The sequence below is a fragment of the Amaranthus tricolor genome, chromosome 12 (genome assembly GCF_026212465.1).
Source record: "Amaranthus tricolor cultivar Red isolate AtriRed21 chromosome 12, ASM2621246v1, whole genome shotgun sequence".
Taxonomy (NCBI): domain Eukaryota; kingdom Viridiplantae; phylum Streptophyta; class Magnoliopsida; order Caryophyllales; family Amaranthaceae; genus Amaranthus; species Amaranthus tricolor.
Window position 1 is genome coordinate 5,007,448 of NC_080058.1, and position 22,024 is coordinate 5,029,471.

At 26.9% G+C, this 22,024-nt stretch overlaps 1 protein-coding gene across 1 annotated transcript; it reads left to right on the forward strand.

Annotated features, from left to right (window-relative positions):
• The first annotated feature begins 12,835 nt into the window (after positions 1 to 12,835).
• On the forward strand, positions 12,836 to 16,451 carry LOC130828252 (uncharacterized protein At2g34160-like). The gene is made up of 5 exons (XM_057694111.1): positions 12,836 to 13,019; positions 13,930 to 13,978; positions 14,849 to 14,911; positions 15,023 to 15,087; positions 16,202 to 16,451. Exons 1-5 carry the CDS (start codon positions 12,909 to 12,911, stop codon positions 16,346 to 16,348), a joined length of 435 nt encoding a protein of 144 aa, XP_057550094.1. The 5' UTR covers positions 12,836 to 12,908; the 3' UTR covers positions 16,349 to 16,451.
• The last annotated feature ends 5,573 nt before the right edge of the window (positions 16,452 to 22,024 follow it).

The window sequence follows — 22,024 nt, forward strand, 5'->3', positions numbered from 1 at the left end:
GAATTAACTAGTTTGAACAAGCTGCTTATAACAACGAGTTTAAAATCAGCTGATCAAATCAGCCACTATAATCAACTATAAGCTAATAGCTATTAGCCATTTGCCAAAAACCCTCAAACTAAATTAAAATATAAATCCACCAAATTTAATTGGTTTTATCGACGCTTTTGTACTGGCATATTTTATCATCGATTCAAATCAGTGAATTAGTATACTCAAATAGTAAAGATTCTCTCTCCCTCTATCCACATAAGTATGCATGTTACGTGTTCAGTGAAATGCCAGAAATAGAACAAAACACTTTGAACTCTTTTCGTACATTTGCCGAATTGATATCATGGGCGAAGTTACATGGGGCTTGGGGAGGTCTGACCCCCTTATTGAAAATGTGATTCTTCATAAAATTTGTTTTAGCCTCCTTACTAATATAGTTTAAAGAGAGTAAAAATATAAAAAAATTTACTATAACTCAATAGTTGGACTAATATATTTGTAATCTAAGGTTAAAGGATCAAATCCAATTTAAACTATTAATTTTGTAGACTAATAATTATATGATTCAAGTTCATTTCAATCTATATGATTTTAATATTTTTATAGCGTAACTAGTGTTTAATAGTTTATGCGGGTCATTGTTGATTTTCAATTAGATATTTTGGGTGGGATTGAAATCGAATTTTGTATCCATATTGTTTTTACATAATTGTAAATCATTTTTAAATTCGAGTGAAATCTGATTCGGCTACAATGTCGTGTAAATTTTAGGTCATCATGTTAATTTTAAACACCTTTAATAAATAATTTTCTAGTTTATTGACAATTTGATCCCCTAATTTAAAATCCTAATAATATATATATATATATATATATATATATATATATATATATATATATATATATATATATATAAAATCAGAGGTCACAAGAATTATTGTTTATAATTTAAGTAACCACCTTAGCGATTAAAGTTTTACTTTTATTTCTTAGAATTTGCCTTATATAATTAATAAAAACCTCACACAAAATGATCAAATCAAAAAGTAGTATTTAAATTCTTGAAGAAGAGAAAACGTAGACGCATGTAATACATAAAGTGACAGAAAAAAAAGGTCTAGAAAAAAAAAAAGTTGCAAATTGTGCACGTGTGGGATTCTTAATGAAGACGGTGAAAAAGACAACTGAAATCACCAACCGGGTCTTCGGCACTGGTTCACCAACACAAGGGACCCCAAATCTCTTCCAACAAATTTTTGAAAATCTTTGGAGGGCCATTTCATTCAAATACACTACTACCACTCTTACTAATACTATGTCAATTGTCATACGTACATACCACTTTATAATTAATTTTATAATTATTTTCGAGTTTGTTACTATAATTGATATATTCACTTATAAAAAATTATTTTTAGTAGTGAATTTAAAAAACAAAAAATAAAAATAAAAATATAAAAATAAACTGACCTTATTAGAAATTAGGCTATGTTTGAAAGATCCATAAAACAAAATTAATTATTTGAATTATCATTAAGGCGGTATCTTTTTTGTAGGTATACATCAACAAAACTTCGTTAGAAAAAATGCAAAGATATCAATTATCAAGTGAGATCTTATGATTAATTTATTTCAATATAAAATTTATTAATATTAATTTTTTTGTAATTATTAATTATTTATAATTATTAATATTAGCGATTAAATTAGTTCATTGAGAAGAGGCGCATAGTCAAGTAAGATATATAAAGTAAAGTGAGTAGGAGGGAGTATTACATTTACTTATATTTTCTATATTTTGTAGTTATTTGGTATTTGGATGATTAGTCTACTTAGATATTTAGTCAAATTTGTGGTTGACTATCCGCTTATTAGTTGATTAAAAGTTAAAAAATTTTTGATAGATTTTTTTTTGTTAAAAAGTTATTATGTAAGTCAAAATAAAATATTATTTTAGATAAATTTTTAATTTCATTTTGGTTCATTTATTCATTTTTTTCTTTGATAAATAACTAATTATTAATAACAGATTTACCAAACATATCTATTAAAAATTGCTTATATAATAAACTCATAATTTAAAAAAATAAAATTTAAACTATAAATTGATCAATTAGTCACCTTAAATAATAACACTAAATTACAAAAAAGCTATTACATGGGGAATTTTTAAGCAGCTAGTCTATTGAGTGACCGTCTTTTTAAAAGACGTATTTCAAGTCCAACCCATTAAAGATAAATGCTCATTTACGTATTCTTAATTCCTACTTACATTATCCGTAATTCTTAATTACGTATCCTTAATGCCTACTTTCAATATATTAAATGTTTACTTACATTATTTTTAATGTCTACTTACAATATTTTAAAAAATATATAATAGATCAGCCCAATTAGATGAGACCGTCTCTCACAAAAATTTGTGATTTTTAAGTGACATGAGACCTCAGATTAAACACAGATTATTGTGCGAGAGGGTTTCTTTGAGAGACAAGATATACTTCCTCCGTTCCATAATACTTGCTACTGATAATGATATTTTTCCGCACATGTCACACTCGAAAACAAGTATTATGAAACTGAAGAAGTATGGGCCAAATAGTCCAATTAATACAAATTAAAGAAACATAAAAAATATAAACTTCTTGTTTAGATATTGTCTCTTTGAGAGACGATGTCTCGTAAGAGTAATGGCTATAAGATATTTTAATTGGTGGTGGTAATTTGTGTATTCTTATTCTTATTATAGTTTATTAATTGAAAAAAAAAATGTGGCTCCCGTGCTCACTTTTAATTGCTTTTGCTGGTGCTTTTCAACTTTTCCTCTTTTTACCTTTTGTTGTATGAATGTCATCTAAATTCATTTATAAAATCTCCATGTTGATTTGGCAAAACATTGAAGGACATGATTTGTACTCTTGTGCTTTCCTGCCCTTTTCCAACATTAGCCTCAATCAAAGCTAAAAATGTATATTACCTCTGTTTTGTAAAAAAGTTTTCATAACAAATATTCCTAAGAATTAAGAAAAATAGAATATTTTAAATAGTAATTATATTATTTTATTAAATTATAAATATGATGGAGAAAAATTATAGGGACCATAAATATTAAAAGAAAGTTAGTGGAAAAAATATAAGGATCACAGCTAATTGAAAATATTTTTATAAAGTTATTGGGAAATATAAAAGGACCACAAGAAGTATAAAAATGTTAAAAAAAATTAGTGGAAAATATACGGGGACCATAAGCATTTTTTAAATATTAAAATGAGGATTAATAAGGCTAGATTTTTTCAAAAGTTGTGATATAGATAGAAAGATTATTTATGAAAATAACAAATAAAATACTCCAAAATGACAAATGAGAATTTTCTTAGGAACGGAGAGAGTATTATTTTTCTAAAAAATATCTTGATTTTGATTTTTACCTATCCTTCCTTCTTCTTACCATATACTACCTCTATTCCACTGAAAAAGGGATATTTGTTTTTTCACGTTATCCAATGGACTTATTCAATACTTAATATTTCTTATTATGCATAAGTAATATTATAAAAAAAAATGGATATTAATAATTTTTTCATTGAGATGAATTAAATAAAATATCACTTAATTATATTTTAATTTATAAATTAAATATAAATAAATATTGTTGAAAAAGCAAATGTCCCTCTTTAGTGAAAGAGAGCGAGTAGTAAAAAAAACTAAAAAAACAACTTTTTTATAAGTAAGCGGTTAAGTAGGCTAGGGTGTTATTATTCCTGATTTTCATATTCTAAATGGAGGATTATATGTAATTACTTCATCCGTTTTAATTTACTTGCACACTTAAGTTTTTTTACGTAATTTAATGTACTAATTTAATTTTTAATCTCTATAATTATGTATAATAAAAATTATAAAAATTTGATATTAATAATCTTTTCAATAAGACGAATCAAACAAGATCTTACTTGACTATGTTCTAACTTATAAATTAAAAACTAATCTCAAATTAAGAGTGATGGATAAATAGTGTAATTTATTATAATGTTGCAACCAATATGAAACGGAGGAAGTAACACTTATTTGAGAAAATAGTAAATCATTTTTATGCGTCCCTATTTGATAGGAAAACTTTTGAGATTTTATTTTATCTTTTTCCTATTTTATTTATTTTAATATTATGTATTTTGTCTTTTTGTAATTATTTGCAAATAACCGTTATTGTTTATAAATTTGTGCAACGCATATGAAGTACTTCGTGTGAGGTATATAGAAATAAGAGGTTATAATATCAGTTAGTTTCTTGAGAGACCGTCTCTTTGAGAAACGTATTTAAAGCCCAGCTCATTTATTCTTAATGCCTACTTACCGTATTCTTAATGCCTACTTATATTATTCTTATTGCTTACTTACCGTATCTTTAATGCCTATTTTCAATATCTTAAATGTCTACTTACATTATTCTTAATGCCTACTTACAATATTTAAAAAAATATATAACAGGCCGGTCCGATTAGAGATGGTCTTTCAAAGAGACCGTCTCTTACAAAAATTTGTGTTATAATATAGAGAGTAAAAGTGAACGAGACACACAACAACAACAATATTGGAGCCTTACTCTCAAAATATTGAGGGTAGGCTAATAATACAAATGATATAAATTCATTGGGCGAATTAAAATAAAAAATAAAATAAATTGAGTAAGATAGTGTAGTTATTACTATACACTCCTAGTCAAGAGAATTTTGAGTGTTCCAAGAGCCACATCAAACTAGGGTTTAGTGAGATGATTGATTCTCATGAAAATCATAATGGCCAAGGGTACTTGTTTATTGGATTCAAAATTATAATAATCATAATGGCCAAGGGTAAGATAGTGTAGTTATTAATAACATGATACATTTCATGAAATTTTATACAACAAATTATTCTCATTACCATCGCTTAGTACCAACAACCAAACGGGCCGTAAAGTGTTCACCAACAATAATTTCTTCGATTGTATTGGTGGATTTTATAATTCAAAACATTTTGTTTTAGAAATTTTCCTTCTCCCAAATCTTATTCTTTATATTTTTATTTATATTTTTATTTCTTATAGTCAGTGACAGATATTTAGTCAAAAGTACATACACATATTTCCAAAACATTTAATTTGGTGTTAATTCGAACAAACGAGGACACATATGAGGTTATTCCCATGGTAGACTTCACTCCACGCTACACTAGCTACATCTTATGAAGGTTGGTATTGTGTTATCATTTTCACATTAAGTTAGTAGGTACCAAAAACAAATATATACATGAGCTTTATACATCTTATGAAGTCTAAGGATGCCTAATCCAACAACTTAGTACAATTGCATACATGTATCATTGGTTGGATGATGAGCATAGAAGTAGTATACCAAACGGAATGCTAAAGAAAATTAATACTCAACCATTGTCTATATTTAGAAAGTTCATTATTTATATATAGACCATGTAATCATTTTTGGATAAAAGCACACATGAGGCTTTTTTTATCTTGATAACTAACAAAATCTTTTTAAAAACAATTTTTTTTTAGAGTACAAAAATTGGCGAGGGAAAGGGAAAGTTTAAGAAAGAAGTTATAAAAATTGAACTCAGGATAATACTTTAAAAAGAATAAATTTGATTTAAAAAAAAGATAGTAATTGAGTCTTAAGCCAAGTCCAAATCAGTAAGAAAAGTTTGAATCAAATCTATTTTGATACACGAATAGAAGTTTTCTTCACTTTTACAAATTATTAAAAGCAACTAATTTTAAAACACCAATTATAGTTGTATTTTAAATAAAATAATATAAATAATTAAATTTATAAAATGGTTAAAAATAAATAATAAATAAGTAACTTTTACAAATTGAGAATAAAACAAATAAATTTAAAACTAATTTTAAATTTAAGTATAATAAATAAGGAATTAAAACTAATTTTAAAATAAATATAAATTAATTAAAAAGAAAAATCATGTGTATAATCATATATATAACATCACATCATAAAGTGCATTATCTCTGCAATCACATCAACAAGTAACATGTTATTCAGGTAACTAACAAGTAACAACTAATTGGACGAAAATTGTGTTTTTAGTTTAGTCCAACAAAACAAATAAATTGAACTACCACAAAAAAAATTCTAAAAGTTAATAGTTCAATCTATTCAAAGCAATTTTTTATTATTTTTATTCGATAAACTTTATTCTATAAAACTAAATTATTTTATACAATATCTTTATTTTAACTTGAAAAAGAAAACATTTCTTACATGCTAGTTGTATTTTGACCATAACTTTGTTAATAAATATACTTAATAATAGTAGTGTAATTATTGAAAAGGAATAGGGGACCAAATGGAAAATGAGAAAAAACTTTTAGTAGTCCGAACACAAGTCCTATGTCGGCATGTCGGGAAATTAGTTAATCCCTTTTATGATTCATATTCTTATTCAGGTGGTACCAAAATCTCTGGAATAATATTGTTAATCAATTTTTATAATACCCAAAATTTGATTCAATGTCTAAAGCCTATTTAACCAAACTACTTTTGCAATCAACATACCTTCCAATTATATGAATTGTGTCATTGTGTGAAACTATGATCTATAACCTGCACTATTTAGCCCATATATATTATAATACGTTTTTTTTGGAAAGATCGTCTCTCACAACAATTTGTGATAATCTATATATCTTATCTATTTTTTTGATTTGCATCACTTTTTATTTTAGTATGTCATATAATTTGTACCTTTTTCCCTCAATTTTAACTAATCTTTCTATGGACCAATCATTTTGTCTTTTTTTCCATTCATTTATTATTTTTTATCTAAAAAATAATATTTTATCTGTTTCATTTCAAATGTTTTATTTGTTTTTTTTTCATATTTGTCAACACATTAATTAAATACTTAATAAATGTAATTTAAAATTATAAAAATTAGATATCAATAAACCTTATGTTGAGACGAATCAAACAAGATCTCATTTGACTATGTTTTAATGCAAAGATAAAAATAAAGTACAATTAAAAGTGTAACTGATGAACAATTATCCAAAAGAAAATGAGACATTAGAAAAAAGAAAATTACTTTAAAATGCTAAATAAAAGTGACATAAAAAAAAATAGTTTGACCATATGATGATTCGTTTTAAAATTCTGATGCCGCCAACATTCACCAACTTCGTGGGTTCAGCTCATCACCTTGCATTTTAGCCATACTTGTTCACTTGTCTTTAAAGACTTTAATTTGCTCATCTAATTATTAGTTAGTTTTGGCCTTTTGGATAGTGTTAAATGGTGGAATCCACATACCTCAAAAGTACACAGAGACTAAATGTTGAGTAATTTACTTAAGGGTTAAATTGATTTGTTTGAATTTTTAGCTATTTTTTAAGAGACCGTCTCTTAAATAATCAACTCAATCTAAAATTTAAGTTGATGGTTGAGGCCCCAAGATGATATATTATATACTCTAATACGTCCCTTCACACGAGAGCTTTTTGGGCTAGAAGGGTGGATGCAACACAGGCCCTTCTCATACCTGGTGCTAAATATTTTACTTTAAATGAGGGGTGGTTGAGATTCGAATCCGTGACCTCTTGTTACACTGGCTTCTGATATCATGTCAAGGAACCAACTCAACATAACACTTAAGCTGATGGTTGAGGCCTCAAGATATGTTATATACTTTAATAAAAACGACCGTAAAATAAAAGCTCATACTCTTATTTTCTACTTTAATTTGTGTTAATTGGGTTATTTAGCAATATATCTAATACGTTTCTCGGAAAGACCGTCTCACAACAATTTATTCTAAATTTTTTGTTGAGTTGATTTTTTAATATAATTATTAGTGGATAACATGATGAAACTTTACAATTTCAAATCTCATCTAGCATTTGAGATTTAAAATTCTTATTTGACCTCCTTGAATTTTATGAATTTTTTAACTTCCGTATTATTTTGGTCACTAATTAAGTTTAATATTCGCCACTGGATAAATAAAAACCAGCCAAAATAAAAATGTAAACAGACTCTTTTTTGAGATAAAAACCACGCTCGTTTCCCAAGAGAAGAAAATTGTTGTGTTTTTGAAAGATGAAAAATTTTCTTATTTTTTCATCTCCCTTATTCAACCATCGAACATATACACCTTCTACAATATGAAAATATTGTCTAACAATGGAAGAAATGATGCTTGAATTCGATTGTGGGGTTTTTTTTTTTAAATAAAGCTTCATCAATGGTAGATTACAATAATATTGAAGAAGACAACAATATATACTATTTGGAGAAGGTAATAAAAGCTATTGTGGTTCTTCTGATTTTTTTTTCTAAATTAAGGTTCATTAATGGTGGAAAACAGTAATGTTGATAAAGACAACTATGACTAATTTTTGGAGAATTATAATAAAAGCATTTGTGGTTATATATTCATATATTTGGGGATATAACCAAAATATAATTGATATTATAGCTGTGTACATTTGACATAAGTTGATGTAGTTGAGAGTAAACATTATGTAGTAACAATATATTTAGGGTTATAAAATAATATATTTGTCGTTATAAGATAATATATTTGGCGTTACAACGTAGCATATTAGGGTTATAATAACTTATATTTAGGATTATAACATAATATAATTGGTATTATAACTGTAAACATTTGACATAGATTGATGTAGTTGAGAGTATAATATTGTGTAGTGTGGGTTATATCATTTTTAGTTAGTTTTATAATATAATGTAGTTGGGAGTATAACATTGTTTAATTGGTGTTATAACATAGTTTAATTGGGATTACAACATAGTTTATTAGGAGTTATAACATAGTTTAATTGTGATTATAACATTGTTTAGTTGGGGGTATAACATTATTTAGTTTGGATTATATCATTACTTTATAAATCCAAAATATTATAAACTACGCACGATTATAAACACAAATATAATCTATTATAAACCAATATATACGATATTATAAATTCAGATACACAATATTATATTTCCAACATAATCCCAAATATGAATGCATAACAACACGACAAATGCCACTATTATAATCCAAATACATAATATTATAATTTCAGCTACTATAAGGCCTTTGTTTGGATATTTAATCAGCCACCTTTGATTGTTGAGGGTTGTCATTTTAATCCTTAGAAGTTAGAAGGAATCTTTTTGATCTTCTTTGTGAATACAGAATCTAAGACAACATCATCACTTATCTTTTCTAATTTTTAAACCTTAAAATCAAGAACAGGTAAAATCAAAAAACAAACAAATTTAAAATATTAAAATATTAAATTACAAACTTTAATTAGGTTAAAACACCAACTTACTTTCTTTTTTCAACATCACTATTTTCTCCATTGTTGTCTTCTTCAACATCACTATTTTCACCATTGATGAAGCTTAGTTTTTTTTTTTAAAAAAATAAGAGGATTGTAATTCCAACTAGTATATAACATAGTTAACCCCAAAAAAATGAAAATGAAAGTTTTGAGAACGAAAATGGTGAGGATGAAGCATAAATACATATCTTTGGTGGTCTTGCAAATGTTAAAGAAGATAAACAGAAAATAAACGACAATAGATTTGAGAGAGAAAGATGGAGATTGAAAATTACAAATGGAGTTTGAGAGAGGACCACGAGTGATTTATGTCAGAAAAGAGTGAAATAAATTAAAAACTGAAAATGAAACTTGAAAAGTTAAGAGGAGCGTGTGTTATCACAAATTCATTAGTTATATATATATTTTTTAATTTATAAATTGGGCTAGCCTAAAACTTGAGACGTCTCTTGTATAGACGGTCTCAAATAAAAATTTGTGAAATGTAAATCAGGTGCTAATATAGATAAACACCACTGTTGAATATTTATTATTCTAATGGTAAAAAAAAAAGTCTAAGGCTTTCATTTAATTTAAACCAACATCTTATTTTTATTTTACATATTTTTTTTAATTTATTCAATAAGATATTTTAGTATTGCACATTTAATTCAAAATTTCGCCACTGCATATATATAATGGAGCCGCAATAATTGAGTGTTATTTGAAATTTACATTAGTTAAAATAGTTTTACTTTTGTTTAACGATCTATCTTAATATCTCGAATATTTGCAAAGATAGAAAAATAATAGTATCAAAACTTAGCATTAAAATGAAAGTGTTTAGGACCTTACAACAGTGAAAAAAAAAAAAAACAAGATAAAAACGAAACACAACAATGAAGCAATGACAAACATACAAGAGAAAGACATTAATTTAGTTAAATTAATAATTTATCCTAAAACCCCCAATATTTGCAAAATGCAAAAAAAATGGGAGTACTAAAATTAGCCCTTTTGAGATATTGATTAATTATTGAAAATTGTATATCAAACTTCATAACCCAATTAGGCAATCATTATAGTTCGAATTAGATGTGGAAGGTACTTAATTAATTGACATAATTAATTAAGTTCCAAAATCCTAATTATTAAGTGATTAGACAAATGAAAATGATCAATAACTCCATCAAATAATTTTATTAATTAACTATAAATAATAATTGTGATTTGAGTTTTATGATCTAGATTTATGGTTGAATAGAGAAAAAAAAAACATTTTATCTCTTTTTGTAATTCTATACGAAACTTCAAATGCAAGTGTGTTCGTATGTTAGTATGTTACCTAAAGAATCTACGTAGATGCGGTGTATTCCGTCATTAACATAGTATTTTATTACGGTACATGATTTTTTTTAAAATGTGAGAGACAATTCCAATTCACATTAATCTTTTATATTGTTAGTTATGTGATGTGATATCAAAATTACTATTATGTTCCTTCTCAAAAAAAAAAAGACTATTTTGTTCAAAATTTGATGGAAAATATTTTTATTAGACAATATCTTTACATGTTAAATTAAATTGGATTGAAAACTCAAGCATAGAAAAAAATATACTTTTTTTAGTACTATTGAAAATATGTTTATGTGAAATCTTGTTAAATTCATTTTAATATATATTTTTTTATTATGTATTTTTTATAATTTTTTATTATGTATATTTAGAAATTTTATGAAAAATAAACGACAATAAAAAAAATTAAATGATAACTATACTCCACTAGTCTATACTTAATGTGAGTAGTCGCGCCGCTATCAGTGGGCGTGCAACTCAAAGCCCGGTTGATTACATTGATTTTGGCTCAATCTCATACAGTGATAACTCATACGCCATCATTTAATTGCTTGCTTTAATTCTTTGACTTGTATAATCTCCCTTATAAAATACTCCCATCGTCTTCCATTCTTATTTTCGTTTACTTTTTGCACAGTTTTTATAGTAAATTTTAAGTTTTAATATCTCTAAATATGCATCATAAAAAATTTTAAAAAATATATAATAAAAAAAGTTTGCATTAAGATGAATCTAACGAGATCTCACTTGAATATATTTTATCATTGATATACGTCTTAAAAATCTTAATCAAATTTCTTTCTCCAAACTAGAATATTCTAAACGGGAAGAACATTAAGAAACGGAGAGAGTACTTGCAACTGATTATAATATGTTATATTTCCTTTGTTTCAAAATATTTGTACTTTTTGACTTTTCCTGCAGTCTAATACATTAATTAAAAATTATAAAAATTTGATATTAATAATTTATGCATTGAGACGAATCAAATAAGATTCAGTTTCACTATGTTTTAACTTAAAAATTAAAAACTAATCACAAATTAAGAATAATGAATGAATAATACATTATATTTTAGTGTAGAAAGTAATATGGGACAGAGGAAGCATGCATGAGAATATATTACCTCGTTCCATTATACGCACTCCAATGTGTTATTTTGATTATTTATATTTTGAACAATGCATATATCTAAATCTAAAACTTATAAAAAATTAATATTATGAAAGTCTGCAATTAGACAATTCAAACAAAATCTTGTTTGTATTTTTTTTCTTACACATTAGCCGCAATATATAAATAAACTTGAACGATGAATAGTGTCAATAACCGTAATGTAGCGAGTATTTCAGAACAGAAAAAGTATTAAAATTTGTCTTATAAGTATAATGGACAGATGAAGTGCTTCATCCTATAATGGATAAGTTTGATCGTTAATACTTTTTTGTATTTTAATGCATCTTATTTAGAATACAAAGAGAAACCAAAAAGAGCATAATGAGAAATAAGATTTCATTAATATGAGGTTTAGTAAAATTAAAAAAAGGTTGAGTTATAATGTGGGAACATATAACATTATTATAATGAAAAAATGTTAATAATGAAATATTATATTATGCCCACCAATTATGAATGATTTACATTAATATTATATTATTCGCATTAGTATTGTACATAAAAGATATGGATTATAATTTATATACTAGAACTTTAACGTAAAATTCATAATCATAGAGAATCAGATTTTATATGTATCATTTTTAAGGAAAGATTTTGAGTTTGATTCTCATCTAGTCTTTGATTCTCATCTAATCATCTCTTTCTCTTAACCTACTAGCTTGTAATAAACAATATCAATATACTAAAATAAACCTATTTTAAGGAAGAATAAATAAACTTTATTGAAAAAATTAGGAAAACATTTTCTAGAAAGCAAAATAATTAAACTTTTTGAGATGATTATTATATTACCAAAAAAATTAGTAAACCAAACACGTGGTGGATGAATACAAAGAAAATGACTGAATTCTCTCCGATGTTATTTGTAAACCAATCCTTTAATTACTTTACGTAAATGGATTATTTAATAATTATTCATTTACATATTTTCTTAAACATAAAATTTTACCAGAAATTTTGATTGATTTTTCTCATATTTTTAAGAGTAAAAAGAGTTATAACAATTAATTAAGCTTATAAAAGATCAACAATGGCGTCGGTAGCAATGGGTCTTCCTGTTCCTACTTCACCTACAAAGAAGAATAGAATTCAAGTATCTAACACCAAAAAGCCTCTCTTTTTCTACGTGAATCTTGCTAAGGTTACTAATAATTCTTTTTTTGTTAACACATAATTTTCTCCTCAATATATGTGTGTTTAATACTGATAAGATTATTTTAGAATATAAAATATATTTTGGGATTTCAATTAAAAGTTTGATCCTTTACATGGTATCAGAGCCCTATAGTATGTTATATGACCATGTATAATCTTATATCTATTAAAAACACGTAATAACATTAAAATAATGAAATATTGTTGTGGTTGGTTATATGTTTGCTGTATGTGTGCATTATATCTTATCCACTAAGAAATAAACTATGTGTTACATGTAATCGAATGTTTTTTTGGTTGTGTGTTTCATGATTCCATATATATATATATTGCTTATTTTTGTTTTATATTTGGGAAAATTGAACTTTTTAATTATTTGATTACAAGATGATATGCGTGATTAACCAACGTACATTTATTAAAGGTATTTAACGAATTCTATTTTTTTGATAAAAATAAATATTAATATTACCTTGCATTTCTATTCTTATGTTTTTAAACATTAACCGACTGATTAATTTGAATGGATAATTGATAAATTGTAATTTGTATATCTAGATTTAATCCATGAAGAAATGTGGGGTTATTAATTAATTATTTTAATTTTTCAAAAGAAAATATACAATTATTTAGCATTATATTCTCCACGTATATAGGAATAATGTATATAATTTAGAAAGTGATTAGATTTACAGACTGATTAATTTGAATGGATAATTGATAAATTGTAATTTGTATATCTAGATTTAATCTATGAAGGAAGAAATGTGGTGTTGTTAATTATTTATTTTAATTTTTCAAAATAAATTATACAATTATTTAGCTTTATATTCTCCACGTATATAGGAATAATTTATAATTATTTAGTAAGTGATTAAATTTTTTGTGGATCGCAGAGGTACATTCAACAACATAATGAGGTCGAACTTTCTGCATTGGGCATGGGTTCGTATTTCGTTTTTTCTTTTCTTTTGCTCCTTTTGAAATTAATAATAACTAAAAATCGTGAATAATTAAGTACTTTACTTGTTTCATAATGTTTATTATATTTAACTTTATTAACATCTTACAAGGATATACTATGACTTCTTAATTTGTATGCGTGAAATTATTTTTTTTAAAAATTTTACCTTTTACCACTTGTATTAATGATCGAGACTAGTATATACTCTGTCCTTCAATGATAGAACAAAACTCGATTGTTTTTAAGAAAAATATAGATATTTCGTAATACATGAAGTGAAATAATGAAGTGCATAAATAAATAAAAGAGAATTAGAATCTATGAATGATACTTTTTTAGTCCGTTTTACTATATTTGTTATATTTGACTTTTTACGTGATTTAATGTGCTAATTTAATCATTTATACATTGAATTATGCACAATATAAAATTATAAAAAGTTAACATTATGAAAGTATGTAATTAAACGATTCAAACTAGGTCACACTTAACTATATTTTTTCTTGCATGTTAGGTACAATATATAAAATAAGCTTGAACGATGATAGTGTCAATAACCGTAATGTAACAAGTATTTTAGAACGAATAGAGTATTAAAAGAAAGTAATAGATCGTTATCCAAAAATTCTGTATTTATCACAGTAGTTTATATATTGTTTTAGGTCAAAGAAGCTAAGGTCTAATAGAAAGTTGGACCATTAAATTGCTATAAAAATGATATGATATCATGAGAAATTTCAGTAATAACTCAAAAGATATATAAAGAATAGTGATTAAAAATTTGTTGCGGAAGGAGTAACATTTTAATATTCTTTAGCTAAACTCTCGTACTAATTACCATTTTATTACAGCAATTACAACAGTTGTCACCATTGCTGAGATTTTGAAGAATAATGGATTTGCTTTTCAAAAGAGTAATAATCTTGCTATACCTTATAATAAATCCACTTTTTTTCTTTATTTATTATTTATTTTATAAATATAATATAATTTGTGATTATTTTATAATTTGAAATTCTCAATAGAAGTTTGCACGTCTACCATTGGCATGAAAGATGAAAACAAAGGTCGAATGGTTCAAAAAGCCAAGGTAACCTTTTTTCTTCACTATTTTAATCATATTACAAAATTTAATTACATAACACCAAACAAATAATACTCATAATATACCTTGTGTTTTTTACTCCAAAAAATATTAAAATAAAGTTAGTGGAAAAAATATAAAAATAATAACAATTAAAATTATTTTAAAATAAAGTTAATAGAAAGAAATCATAAGAGTACAACAATGAATGCAAGTGAATAGGATGAAATAAGCAATGAAGAAAGTAATTAACAAGCTAAGCAACAAATTTTCGAGGTTCAACTATGCATTAATTGGTTGTATCCTTATTTAGGCTGGTATTTAATTTGTGTGTATGCTTTGGTTGTATCCTTATTTAGGCTTGTGTTTAACTTGTGTGTTTAATGGATAAGAGCTTAAGCTAACAAATATAAAGGTATTATATTTCATCATCATATTCAGTATATTCCGCTGATTATTAAAAAACTATAATTAGGATCTGGAGAGGAAAGAATAACGCTAATTCATATCCATAAATGAGAATGTAGTCTATGAGTTCCTCGACTGCTTAAGAAATATCTTTAAAAAGAGTGAATTTACCCAAAATCCTGCAACTTACAACACACGGTGACCATTAATAATAATTAAAAAAAATAAAAATAAATAAGAAGTATGTGAGTAAAAATAAGAAGGTTTAAAGATCAAAAAAGACAGTAAAATAATGCTTTGTAAAAGTCAAGGACAATAACAACAATAGGTAAGTGAAAGATTCCTACCATTGTTGGATATAAAATAGATAAATTTATAGAAGTATGTGAGTAAGGGAGAGAAAATAGAGAGAAACAGAGTTATTATTAAAAATGATTTTTATTATTAATTATTTCTAAATAATTTAATATTTATATATTTTTTGCTAATAATATTTTTTACTATATGTTAACTGGATATCTAATTTAAAATATATGTAATATGATTATAAATTGTGAAAATGAAAAATATTGGATAAAGTACAATCACATTAATTAATTAATAGTAATAAGTACATGAATTATATGATGATATATATCATGATTATTGATACCATTTTTTTTATTTTATCTTTATTTAACATTCTCTTTATTTTTTTTATATTGCATGACAGATTGAAATTGTGTTAGAGAAGACAGAAAAATTTGACTCATTAATGTCTCCAACCTATAAGCATAGCAATGACAAAAGCATTGAAAATGGTAAGACTACCAACACAACTCAAGCTCCTTGCATAGAAAAAAAGGAAGAAGGAAAATAATATTGACATAGCCAAAAGTCAATCATGGCTCTAATTATAAAAAAATTATAGTTACCACTAGATTTAATAAAGGTATATTCTTTAATAAAAACCAATAATAATGTTAGGATATTATATAAAAATTGTAAAGATAAAACTTTTTTTTTTTTGGGTGTTTGGGGAAAATTTGCTTTATCTAAACAATGATTTTGGGTTCTTCTACTTCTAGGAGAAGTGTATGATGTATTTATGTATTTATTTTTACCTTTTACTTATTTGTAAGATGTAATTGTAACATATATGTGACTTATATTAGAACAATGATTGAATTAATTAAAAAATTTTGCTTAAAAAAATTTGTTGATTCCCTCTCTTGCAATTTAGTTTAGTTTTGAAATTGTAAATTATATTAAATCAAATTATTCTTTTAATATTTTGCAAAATACATTTGGTTTTGAATTATAGGAAAATATAAATTGTAGTTAAATTTAGTGCTCTAAATATCTATATCTAAATAATAAATTATAATGTCAAAAAGCAGATTTAGTTTAAATCTGTATGCAATCATACTAGATTATATATTAATTATTTACTTAGAATATAACGTAATTTTTACTTATTTATAGATCTAGCCTTCACAAAGAGTTATTATTCACAGCCATGCATAATTAAGCATTTAAAATATTTCCAAGTAATACTTTAATTAGTAACTAATTAGTACTTGTCAATAGTCCTTTGATGCAAAATCTTTGTCATTAAAGAAAGAAAAACAACTTAAATCATTCATCAACTTCCAGTCAAAGATAGTTAACCAAGATTGTCATTTAACAATCCATGCCTTAAGTAGTTCAATGAAATAATTTCTTTATGTTTAACTCCAAATTTTAATTACCCTTCCAATTTGAAGTACAAATCTTTTACCATTATATAAATATTTTAATTCACAAATGATTTTAGAAAGTAATACTTAACTTTTTGGATGTGACTTACTAAAATGCTTATAACTTTCAGTTCCAAACCCTAAATCTGATAATTAAATTGTCTAATTACTCACAACTCAAAGACCCACATTTCTAAGAACAAATCATATTATAAATTTGAGTAGAAAGTGATCATAAATACGCAAAATAGAAGGTTTTGAAATTCAATCGTTGTAAGTTGTCCAACATATTTAAGGTTAAAACATAATCTTCCTACGTGCTCTAATTAATGCAATTCTTGAGCTTAAATTGTGAGGAATCTTGTGTACAAGACCCCCACAAAATTTATTTATTCATGCATGAGGATGAAGAAGGGTTGAAGCTTCAAATAACGGTCAGGTATTCAGTCGATCAAAACAAAACAAGTTGTGAATGTTGCTTGAAATGGAGAAAGTGGAGTTTATTGAGCTTGTATATGTGCGTGTAAGATATCAACAATGAAAAGGTTAGGACATATAAATGAGACTCTTTTATAAAATTTAGGAGATAAAGGATGAACAATTAAGGGCGTGTAAATAGCCATAAAATGTTGTAATAAATGGTTGAAAAGATGTGGATGGATTTTTCATTTCTAGAGGAAGATAAGGGCATGTGAAGTGTCCATATATTCCTTAACTCCTTATGATGTTGGTGACATTTTCCAAGAGGCAACACTCAATTATATGGCATATAACTTAGGTAACATAATACATCTTCCCAATTATGCAAATATCAACTTTCAATGATATCAGAGCGTTGCATACTTCTACGGTCTCATCCTTAATTACACCACAAGTTACCTCAATTTAATATTTGAGTATCTTCAATAACATGTGTGTGGATGACATATTAAAAGATGAGATTAAAATATGCTCATTACCTATCTTAAATGATTTTGGAAGTACTACAAGAATTTTAAGTAAAATTCGAAATCATAGTAATTATAAAATAGTAGGAGTATATTTTCTTTGACAATAACATAAAACCATAACTCAAATTTATTTTTAAATACCAATGAAGTATAATATTATTATAATTGTTTTTATGATCTTTTATAATTAGATGAATATATTTGCTTTACATCAAATATTAATCTTTTTATTAAGGCACATAAGATAAGCTATTATCTAGTAAAAATCATTTACATGCTATAAAGTTTAATACTTTATACTAATAAATGTTGAAGATGGAGGCTTAGTCCATTTGCAGAGAAATCAAGCAACAGAGAAGAAAACCAATATTATTGAAAAAGGAAAGTAAAAGTTAATAATATGATTATACATGAGTAATTGATATATATATATCAAGGAGAGACTAAAGAAAAAGAAAAATTAAACTAACTTTTTACAAAGGGGCTAAGTACATGTATTTATATCATCCTTTTTATTAGATTTAATAGGATTATATCTTATATTATTAACACCCCCCCTCAAACTAGGAAGGGAGGACATGCCTAGTTTGCTCATCAACTGATAATGCTGGTGTGATGGCAAAATTTTGGTCAAAACGTCAGCCAATTGATTCTTGGTTGGTAGATAAGTCAGCTGAAGAAGACCCTCTAGAACCTTGTCTCTAGTGAAGTGACAGTCTATGTCGATGTGCTTCGTTCGTTCATGGAATACAGGGTTCTTGGCAATATGTATGGCACTTATGTTATCACAGTGCAGTAGAACAGGCTTCAAAGAAGTGAGTTGGAGTTCTTCTAATAGTCTTACAAGCCAAGTGACTTCACTTGCTGCAGATGCCATTGCTCTGTACTCAGCTTCACTGGATGATCTTGAGACTGTCCCTTGCTTCTTGGATTTCCAGCTTATTGGAGAAGAGCCTAATAACAAGATGTAGCCTGTGATGGATCTTCTGCTATTTGGACATGAAGCCCAGTCTGAATCAGAATAAGCTTGGAGTTGTAATTGATCAGAACCCTTGATGAGTATACCTTGGCTTGCTGTACTGTGAACATAATTCAATGTATGTTGTAGAGCTGAAGCATGTGGGATGCGAGGATTCTGCATAAATTGGCTAAGATATTGGACAGTAAAGGCTAGGTCTGGCCTAGTGTTAGTTAAAAAATTTAGTTTACCAACCATGGTTCTATAATAACTGGCATCCTCATATAATTGTCCCTGATCATTTGACAATTTTAGATTTTGCGGAAGAGGAGTAACAACAGATTTAAAATTTTGATTTTTGGATTCTTTGAGGAGATCTTTGGTGAACTTTGCTTGAGAAAGAAAAATGCCTGCATCAATATAGTTAACTTCCAAGCCTAAAAAATAATGCAAAATGCCTAAGTCTTTAATACTAAAGGTATCATGGAGATGATCTTTGAGTTGAGAGATACAGTCAATATTATTGCCAGTTATAATAATATCATCAACATACACAGCAACAATTGTAATGTTTTTACTATCCTTCTTAATGAAAAGGCTATAATCATTTTTAGATTGAACAAAGTCTTGAGCTTTTAAAGAAATCAGTAATTTATGAAACCATTGCCTTGATGCTTGCTTAAGACCATATAAAGACTTTTTAAGTAAACATACCTGGTTTTGTGGATTTGGAAAACCATCTGGAACCTTCATATATATTTCCTCATGTAGATCACCATGAAGAAAAGCATTATTGATATCTAGTTGAAATATGTTCCAGTGATGATGCACAGCAAGGGCTAGAAGGCTCCTTACTGTAGCCATTTTTACAACAGGAGAGAATGTTTCTTCATAGTCAATACCATGCTTTTGATTATAACCTTTGGCTACTGACCTGGCTTTGTATCTTTCAATTGAGCCATCAGCATTAAGCTTTATTTTATAAACCCATTTACTTCCTATAGGTTTCTTATTTTTAGGTAGCTCAACTAATATCCAAGTTTTATTTTCAGATAATGCTTGTAATTCTTGCTTCATAGCATGAACCCATTTAGGGTCTTTTGAAGCTATTTTGTATGAAGTAGGTTCAGTAAAAGAGGTGAAATGAGCCATAAGACATTGCTGTGAATTAGTGAGAGCATGATAAGACATCATAGAACACCAGTTGTTAGCATCACATGAAACATTATTACAAACATAGTCTGATAGATAAGTTGGGGGTTTAGTAGGTCTGTGAGAGTGTCTTATAGGAGGTGTAGGTGTGGTGTGATCATGTGGTATATTGCTTATTGAAAGATCAAGAGTCTGAGATGGGGATGTATGTTCATAAGTGTGAGAAATGATATTCTCAGCTGCTATATTATTCTCTGGAAATATTGGTGTTTGAAAAAGATCATCCACAAGTATGTCTGCAGTTGTTGAAATAGGTAGGAAAAAGGGATAATGTTGTGTATTATGTGTGTGAACTGATTGCTGGTGAAAGGGATAGTGTTTTTCATAAAAATAAACATCTCTGGATATGATTATAGTGTGTGTAGTGATATCATATAATTTGTAGGCTTTCTGATTATTAGGATAACCAAGAAATATACAAGGATTAGCCCTTGTATCAAATTTTGTTTTATGGGGAGAAGTATTTGAGGCATAGCAAAGGCAACCAAAACATTTTAGATGATCCATATTAGGAGGAATATTAAGCAGTTTTTGATATGGAGAAATGTTACCTAGGCTTTGTAGTGGCAGTCTGTTAATAATATATGCAGCAGTGAGAACACATTCACCCCAAAATTTGATGGGAATATTAGATTGAAAATATAAAGCTCTTGCAGTTTCTAATAAGTGTTTGTGTTTTCTTTCCACAATACCATTTTGTTGTGGAGTATTGGGGCAAGATTTATAGTTAATGATACCTTTAATGTGATAAAATGCTTTCAATTTGCCTGCACATAACTCAGGAGCATTGTCAGTTCTTACACTTTGAATATTACTGTGAAATTGATTAACAACATATGAATAAAAATACTCAAAGATAAGAGGAACTTGAGATCTGTTTTTCAGGAGAAAAATCCAGGTAGTCCTGGTAAAATCATCAACAATTGTGAGGAAAGAATTACATTTGTTGTATGTGGAGTTTTTATAAGGTCCCCATACATCCATGTGTATTAATTGAAAAGCCTTATGTGTTTTAATAGAACTATTGGGAAAAGGAAATCTAGTTTGTCTTGCTGAAGGGCAAATTTTACATAGACAATTATTTGTACAGTCAGAAACATTTAGAGAAGGGAAAATGTGTTTGATGACAGGGAAAGGAGCATGACCAAGTCTAAGATGCCAAAGCTTCGTTTGTTCAGTATCTGAAGCAGCACAGCATATAGAGGTAGGAAAGTCTTTAGGACACTGTTGATTGGATTCAGGAAAGTCAACAAGATTGTAGAGACCTTGAACAAGTTTACCAAGCAAGATTGGCCTTTTCAGAGAAGGGCCCTGAATAGAACAACAATTGTGGGAAAAAATGAGGGAACAATGCATATCATTACAGAGTTTGGTAATAGAAAGAAGGTTAAAATGAAAGTCTGGAACATGAAGAACATCAGTAAGAGTGAGGTCAGGTCCTAAAACAACAGTTCCTTTGTGAGCAATTTTTATTAGTTTACCATTTGGGATGGTGATAGTATTATCAATGTTATGAGGAATAGGTATGTAAGATTTAAACAAAGAAAGATCACAACACATATGATTAGTAGCACCACTATCAATTATCCAGGTAGATTTGGTCATAGAAAGAAAGCAAGATTTACCAGATAGAAGACAATTGTGTTCATCAGTATTAGCCTCATTTGTTGAAACACTGTGAGTGTCATGTTGAGCAA

Bases quoted from the DNA above. Each gene is read 5' to 3' on its own strand.
- LOC130828252 (XM_057694111.1), top strand. From the start codon at position 12,909: ATGGCGTCGGTAGCAATGGGTCTTCCTGTTCCTACTTCACCTACAAAG. The intron at 13,020-13,929 runs GTTACTAATAAT...TGTGGATCGCAG, and splicing joins TCTACGTGAATCTTGCTAAG to AGGTACATTCAACAACATAA. The intron at 15,088-16,201 runs GTAACCTTTTTT...ATTGCATGACAG, and splicing joins GAATGGTTCAAAAAGCCAAG to ATTGAAATTGTGTTAGAGAA.